The sequence below is a fragment of the Strongylocentrotus purpuratus genome, unplaced genomic scaffold (assembly GCF_000002235.5).
Source record: "Strongylocentrotus purpuratus isolate Spur 01 unplaced genomic scaffold, Spur_5.0 spur5_scaffold_21, whole genome shotgun sequence".
NCBI lineage: Eukaryota > Metazoa > Echinodermata > Echinoidea > Camarodonta > Strongylocentrotidae > Strongylocentrotus > Strongylocentrotus purpuratus.
The window spans coordinates 37,371,094-37,379,706 of NW_022145607.1; the positions used below are offsets into that span (position 1 = coordinate 37,371,094).

An 8,613-nucleotide genomic window follows, 5' to 3' on the forward strand; every position below is an offset into this window, starting at 1 on the left:
CATGAGCAACCGAGCACTAGTAATACTCTACCCTCAAGAACTGAAGGTGTTGCTATTGAGGAACAACTACTAACACAATGTCTATAAATTATGGGAGAAGAGTTGAAAAAGCATTCATTGGTAAAGCTGCACAGATGCATGGTTGTAACTGAACTCCTGTGTATTACAAAGCACCTGATATGATGACATCCCCTCTAAAATTTGAGTTTGTGGACGAACTTGGAATTAATGCAGAAGGAGTGTCGAGAGATGTTTACACAATCTTTTGGAAACAATTTCTTAAAATGTATGCTGATGGGGAAGATTTCAGAGTGCCAGGTTTGTGCCCAGAAGTAGGGCCAAAAGAGTGGAAAGCCGTCGGAAGAATCATTGTGAAAAGATTCATAGAACACAACGTTTTCCCTCTTAGAATGGCACTAGCTTTCGTCATTGGCATGCAATTTGGTAAAGATGCAATCCTGCTTGGCACTTTGATGGAATCTTTCAAGCTTTACCTAAATGATGGTCTGCACTGTCTGGAAAAAACAACAGAGGAAGAGCATGAGACACTCGTTGACCTCCTTGACCAAGAAGGTGGGCATACCATACCAAAAGAAGGGGAAGCATCAGCACTTATGTTCTACTTGGCGCACAAGGTCATCATCCAGAACGGGAGCTATGCGATGCAGTGTATGAGGGAAGTCGTGACTCCTCAGTTGTTGAGCAAGCTTCCAACCCCCTCGGTAGTTCTCAGCATATACCAAGAGCTCCAACCCACAACAAAGAAAGTCTGTGAGAGCTTTTCAGCTATTTCGTCCAACCAGGAAGAGTCAAACTCGGTTCAATTCACGTCTATTGAAGGTACAGGCAGGCGACCAATGGCACAAACATGTAGGCCTACTCTTGATCTTCCAAGTACCTATGGGAGTTATCGAGAATTTCGCCAAGAGTGGGATTCTGTATTAGTATCAGAATATTTGAACTTTGATTTTGTTTAATGGCTACGAGTTACATGTAAATTTCCTACATGGTACTGCACAGGTTCAAGTTTAATCTTGAATTTTGTTGCTTTTGATATATCTTAAATTAATGCAGGAAAATTTCAAATAATCTTAACAGGTGTATTGGCTTTGAGAAACGTGAAGACTTACCCAAGTTATAAGTTGACTTCCCGTACGCAGCATACACCATTAATTAAATGTGCAGCATAAACATAGCACTACCTTATTACATTTTGCAGAAAACTCTTTATTTTTTCCACTATACTAAACTTCCTTAGAAAAACTCATCTGCTTTATGAAGATGAAAGTAGGTTGTCTTCTCTATTTATTTGCATTTATTAATTAGCTTAAAATTGTAGGTGTAAGACATATGGCACTGATAGCAATTGTGCGTATTTGCAAAGGTGTAGTATTAAACATCTTCATGCTTCAGATATGGTGTTGAAACACCAACAAATTATAATGAATGATTTAATATGCAGAAAACAATCTGGTTAAGCATTTATACACACAATGTAGTGTATCAAAAAAGTGTACTCTCAGAAAATGGCTTCCCAAGTAACCTTGGTACCAATTGTATAAACGTATTTCACCATTTCAGATAAATGTGGGTGTGCTTGATTTAGTGATGATCTCATAATTCTCATTTTGCCATTACATTCAGTCTTTGGTGGGCATAGACGAGTTTTGTGAAAGGTGAACAAATCTTCTGTGTCACTTTTGGAAAATCTGTTCACTAACATTTATAGAGACAACCATTTCCCGCTACGTTTTTATTTTCTTGCTCCGAATATACTTTGATTGGATGAATATACATGTATGAACATTATTCAATGTTCCTCTGAATAATAAGCTCAAATTTATCAAAAAGGTATTTGACATCAGAAGGGACAAAATTGAAAACCAATCCAAAGAAAGAATATATGGGCAGCAATAAAGCCCCAACTTAAAAAGATAGAGTTTATGGCAATTCAGTCTTTAGTAATCGAAATGAGGTATGCTAAGTTGCTAACCCTATATAATGATCTGTTGTTAAAATGTCCATGCATACAAGGCATATCATGTTCAAAGCACTTTAAGAGAACCTTCATTTTGAATTAGATTGATGTAGGACCAATTTGGTTCATGAAGGAACTATAGAACATCAATGTTTTTGTATAATGATGGTGTTAAATTCATTTACTATAATATTCCAAATATTTTATACATTTTGATACACTTTGCACTTTGTTTTGATAGTGGATCTTCTTGTCAAGATCTGCCCTTGTTGTCTCTGTAAATGTTTTTTTTTTAACATGATGTTTTTTTGTTTATAGAAGAGAACCCATCTTTGTTTGATTAACAAGTGAATTTTTGTTCACTGTGCTGAGTTTAAACCATATTAGAACCAGGAATTCAACAAAGATACACAGAACATTCATAATATGATGTTAAAACCCGACGGGGGGGGGGGGGGTACTCAAATTTGGATTCGACGGGAGTGTGCCGCTGAAGCCACAAAACCAAACCCATTTGTAAGGTTCATTTTGGCGGAAAAGGGAACCCATTAGAGCGGCACACTCCCGTATAATACTAGGCGAGTACCCCCCCCCCCCCCGGTGTTAAAGGATTTGGATTAAGTGGGTTTATGAAGTGACATGAACGAACATTCAGGGTGGTGTTTAATGATGTTGGAGCCAAACATATATATATATATCATGAAGATCCAAGAGAACCTTCATGCCGTTTCTTGTATTCCAATTGATTGGGGATAATAAAAGAACATTAATGGTGTTGTGTTTTAAAGTTGTTTGGCCAAGGCATATTATGAAGAATCAAGAGAACCTTCATTTTGTTTACTTGATATGTTATTAGAACAAGTTAGTTTAAGAATAATTAATAATAGGACTTTCATTTTGTTGTGTTTCACTATCTACCAATCTTGCAAATAACCATGTACATTGTCCCACTTGCAGATTCCATTGAATGTGTGTCTTTGGTAACATACATGTAGTCCACAGTAAATTGTTTTGGTTGCTGTCACATATTAAGTGCAAACAAACTAACAAAGTAGTTGAATTCCATAAACCATAGTCTGGTGTTTATTCCCCGCACTGGGTATCAAGTCACGCGTATCGCATATACATCGCGCACATGCGATCTGACCTCCTGAGGTCACAGGTGTCACATTTGCATAATCTGATACATATTCATTATCATGACATCCCTCCTTTGCCAGAATGAAACTTTATCCTGGTCTATTTTTATACTATAGTTTCACTGAAAATTCTTGTAATATTTCTTTTGTTCTTGTGTTTCAGCCATATGTGAATTACTGAAATAAACATGCTTTGATGCATTTGCTTTTGTTTCTTCCTTTTTTTTTCAAAGAACAACTTCTAACAAACAACAAATTTATCTGGTCGATAAACTTTTCCCAAATGTTTTATCTTCCAAACAACTTTGTTGAACAACATAAAACATAACATGCAATATAATATCTTTCATGCAATATCTTTCATGCATCCGGTCTGTGGTCCAAATAAAGTTCAACTGTTCACTGGATACTATTGAGTTCTAGTTTTGGGTTTGTGTAAATCATCTGTTATCTCCAAGCGTTCATACGACTAGCTGAAACTGAAGTTTCTGGAAATACTCTCTTCGATGATTGAATCCATTTTTGAAAACTGATCGATGCTCCAACTCAAACTTGTGTTTTTCGCAACACCTATCACATACAATAAGGGCAGCGTTCGGCGTACACCCTTTTACATTGATTAATGTATGTGTAATATTGAAACATATATATCAGAACTTATTATTTTAGCACATAACACAACTTCCTCGTACGCTTGGTTTCCATGGTGATTTCTCCAACATGTCGATTTCACAAATATGGGCAGCGCAAGGCGTACACCCTTTAAATCATAACTTGGCTTCAACCAATGATTTCCAAACATTTCTCCTTGGCACATGTAGTTTCATATATCACTGTCGCTATTTTACAAAGAGCTCCTCCCCACCATATTGATCTGGAATCACACAAAATCATCATATCGCTTAGGGAATCTTCTCTGGCGTTGTGGTCTACTAGCTGCCATAGGAACGTTGGTGTTCGTTGTCTCTGCTTGGGTATCACCATCTTGATGTCTCTGGTCACCGCCTGATGTGTTGCTCGCTGCCTCTGAGTCTGGATTTCTGGTCACCGCCTCAGGAGTACTGGTCTCCGCCTCAGGATTACCGTCCGACCCTTCAGGAATACCGGTCACCGCCTCAGGATTGCCGTCTGTCCTCTCTGGATTGGCAGCTTCGTTATGAGTGTCTCGGGACATGTATCTTTTTACACTTGATACATTCCTATTATACAGGACTCCGTCAGGTGATTTCACAGTTACCATACTTCCTGTTCTTGCTGTCACTGTGTATGGCTGGCTAAAGTATGGCGTGTCTAGTTTCCTCCTTTCATCACGTCTTACTATCACCTTATCTCCTGGCACTATGTCAGAATGTACGGCTCCCCTCTTCAGATCTGCATAGTGTTTTGCACCACTTTTCATTTGGAGGTCCCTGTCTCTGAGTTCCTGATCCTCACTAATGTCCTGGATTTGTGGTAGTTTAGTTCGGATCTTTCTCCCGAACAACACTTCTGCCGGGCTTTTTCCCGTTGTCGAATGAGTACTAGCCCGGTAGACTGCGACGTAAGTCAGCAAGGCCTCTTTCCAATCCTTGCCTTCTGCCTGTGCAATTCTAAGCCTTTTCACTATACTCTGGTTCTGTCTTTCGACCTCGCCGTTGGCTTGGGGCCATTTAGGAGTCACCCGATGGTGGTGAATTCCTGTAATGTTCATGTACTCTGCGAAAACTTCTGAGATGAACTGGGGTCCATTGTCTGAGTATAACGTCACAGGTAACCCATGTCTGCCAAAGATCTCAGCCAGGGCTTTGACTGTCTTCTCTGCAGTGGTTGATTTCATGATTGCATACTCGTAGTATCTGCTATAATAATCAACTACCACAAGTATAGATTCTCCTGTCGGAAGTGGTCCTAGGAAATCAACAGCTACATCCACCCAAGGTCCTGTTGGCAACATAGTACTTCGAATTGGTTCTGGTGGATTACCCCTGCTTGTGATTTGGCAACCATGACAAGTCTTGACGAATTTCTCTGCATCTTTCTCACATCCTGGCCACCATACCTTGGTTCTCAAATTCTGTTTGGTGCCAACAATGCCCAGGTGTCCTTCGTGAGCTAATGACACCATCTTTGGCCTCTGTGCCTGTGGAATCACCAATCTGCTACCTCTCAGCACACACTGACCAATTATACAGAGTTCATCCTTGATGGGAATGTATGCTTTATATGGACAATCATCCCATTGTCCACTGTGAATACACTCTCTGACAACTTCGAGTTCAGGATCATGTTCAGATTCTCTTTCGACTTCCTTCGTTGTCACCGCACCTGGCGTTGACTGGACTGCCACAAAACGCACAAAGCTCTCTGCTTCTGTTTCCAACACAGAAGTTTCTCTCGGTTGATCATCCTTCAGCAATCTTGACAATGGATCTGCTATGTTGGACTTTCCTGCGATGTGGACTACCCTGTACTTGTACTGTTGAAGCCTCAGAACCCACCGCTCTATTCTCGCACATGGCTTAGATCTCGGTGAATAAATGACTTCAAGCGGTTTGTGATCAGTCACTAGATCAAACTCTATTCCATACAGGTACGCATGGAATCTTTCACAAGCCCACACAAGTCCAAGGGCTTCTTTCTCCGTCTGAGAGTATCTCCTTTCAACGTTACTTAACGAGCGGCTGGCATATGCTACTATCCTCGGGCCATCAGCATGCACCTGCACCAGCACTGCTCCTAAGCCAACTGGACTGGCATCCGCTATGACCTTTGTCGGTGCATTTAGATCATAGTAGCCCAGGGTCTCTGCACTCATTAAGCTTTCCTTCAGCGCCTTAAACGCTTGTTGTTGTTCATGACCAAATTGAAATGGCGTGTCCTTTCTGGTCAGCTTTCTCAGTGGATCTGCCAATGTAGCAAAGTTCGGAATGAACTTTGCGCAGTAGTTGACTAGCCCCAAGAAACTTCTCATCTCAGTTGCAGTCTGGGGTTCACGGGCCTCTGCAATTGCTTTCACCTTGGCCAATCCTGGGTTGAGTCCCTCGCTAGTCAGTCTGTGCCCCATGAAGTCCAACTCAGAGACACCAAACTTACACTTTTCTGCATTTGCAGTAAGTCCTGCGTCCCGCAGTCTGCCAAGCACCTGCTTCAACCTCTTGTCATGCTCTTTCTGGGTCGATGCATGCACAATGATGTCATCTGATATGTTCGCAGCTCCTTCTATCCCAGCTATCACTCTGTGTATCTCATATTGATAAATCTCTGGAGCAGCATTGATTCCGAACAACAGTCTCTTATAGCGGAACAACCCACAATGAGTGACAAAGGTTGTCACCTCTCTAGACTCCGGATGTAACTCCAGTTGGTGGTACCCCCACTTCAGGTCTATTTTCGAAAAGACCTTGCTAATCGACAGCTCCTGTAGGACTTCCTCAATAGTGGGAATGGGGTGACGTTCTCTTATGATTGCTTCGTTCACTCTACGCATATCGATACACAGTCTTATTTCATCATTTCTCTTTGGAACTATGACAACTGGGCTAACCCATGGCGTGGAGCGTTCAACTGGCTCAATGATGTCGAGATCGATCAATTCCGCAATCTTCATCTCGACCTTTTTTCTCAGTCCAAATGGAGTCCTTCGCACAGGCTGGGCCACTGGCTTCACCGTTCCATCCACTGCTAACCGCACCTGTCGGCCCTTCAACTTCCCAACTCCTTTGAAGACTGCTTCAAACTCCTGCTTTAAACCTGCATAACTCTGTACCGCATTTACATGTACAATTCCCACCTGGAGCACTCCCAGCTCTCGAGACGTATGTTTGCTCAGTAAAGGTTCTCCCTTTTCTTTGATGACAACAAACTCTGCAGTCGACTTCATCTTGCCAACTTCTACGGTGGCTGTGAAACATCCAACAGTTGTTAATGGTATATGTGATGTGTATGGATAAAGCCTCTTGGTACTCTTAGTAGATTTGCAGATGATTTTGTCCTTCTTCAGTTTCTCCCACAATATCTGATCTATTACATTGCAATCACTTCCCGAATCTACTATCACTGGGACTGTGACACCTCCAATGATTATTGGGACTTTCTCATGATCACCATTCACAGCAAATTGATAGTACCTCTGATCACGGCCACGGCTGTTGTCATCATCACTATCATTTCTGGGTTCACCTTCCACTTGGCGAACTCTATTCTTATACTTCTTTCCATCTCTGGACTTCCCATCTCTGAATTTTCCTCTCGCCTCACTTGTGCTCTTGGCCTTACTTTTGCACATTGTCGCAAAGTGGTTTTGGCCTCCACATTTCCGACAGATCTTTCCTTTGGCTTGACATGATGCATCCTTCCCAAAATGTCCTTTGTTCCCACATCGGTAGCATTCCAAATTCTTTTTTCTGTCATTCTCGTATGATACTTGATTCACTTGACCAGCTCTAGGCCTTTCTCTCTCTCTCAATGACATGGAGTTAAATTGACCTTCAACAGCTTCTAGAGCAGCAGCCATGGACAATGCATCATTTAACTTGAGCTCACCTCCTTTCTCCAGCATTCTCCTGCGAAGTTTATCAGCTCTGCAGTACTGAACTACTTGGTCAAGAATTTGGTTTTCTACATCCCCAGCTACGAAATTGCATCCAATAGCAACCTGTCGTAATTTGGTAACAAATTGGGCAACCGTTTCACCATCTTCCTGCTTTGTTTTCCTGAACAAATGTCTTTGAAACGTAGCATTAGGTTTGACAACATAATGAGCATTTAGGGCATCTGTGGCTTTTTGATACTCATTCCTCTCCCCTTTATTTGGAAGTGTTTTGAAAGTCTCCCTTACCACAGGCCCCGCAGTGTACAGCAACAGTGCTCTCCGTTGAGCCTCCTGGGCCGGCGTACATCCGTCCAGAAACAGGCCGCGACTATCGGCGTAGGCCTCGAACTCTTCAAGCCAAGCTTTCCACTTGCCGCTGACAATACTTGCACCACCCGTCGGATCGAAGTGTGGAACTCCTCGAAGCGCTAACAATTCCGCTCCAGCGAATGCCATGTTGAAACTTTTCCAGCTCGTAGCCACAGATTCAACATCCAAGAAACATTAATCCTCGTCGCCAATGTCACATATTAAGTGCAAACAAACTAACAAAGTAGTTGAATTCCATAAACCATAGTCTGGTGTTTATTCCCCGCACTGGGTATCAAGTCACGCGTATCGCATATACATCGCGCACATGCGATCTGACCTCCTGAGGTCACAGGTGTCACATTTGCATAATCTGATACATATTCATTATCATGACAGTTGCCACTTACCATATAGGGTCAATATATGTTTTTTGTTTTAAACTTTTGGGCCTTAATTAAATGGTCAAGTAACGCATACCCACAGCTGCTGGCCCAGTGCCATAATGCTACTGAGTCCATGAGTTGTATGTATAACACATAGAACATCAAAGGAAAGTCTGGAAGATAATCAAGTTGATTTAATTACATGCAGTAATATGACATGAACAGAAAAAT

General features: G+C 41.7%; 1 protein-coding gene across 1 annotated transcript; it reads right to left on the reverse strand.

Annotated features, from left to right (window-relative positions):
- Positions 1–3,997: 3,997 nt before the first annotated feature.
- LOC115927964 (uncharacterized protein K02A2.6-like) lies at positions 3,998–8,143 on the reverse strand. Its single transcript, XM_030994379.1, has one exon. The coding sequence runs from the start codon at positions 8,141–8,143 to the stop codon at positions 3,998–4,000; it is 4,146 nt and encodes a 1,381-aa protein (XP_030850239.1).
- Between the last annotated feature and the right edge of the window lie 470 nt (positions 8,144–8,613).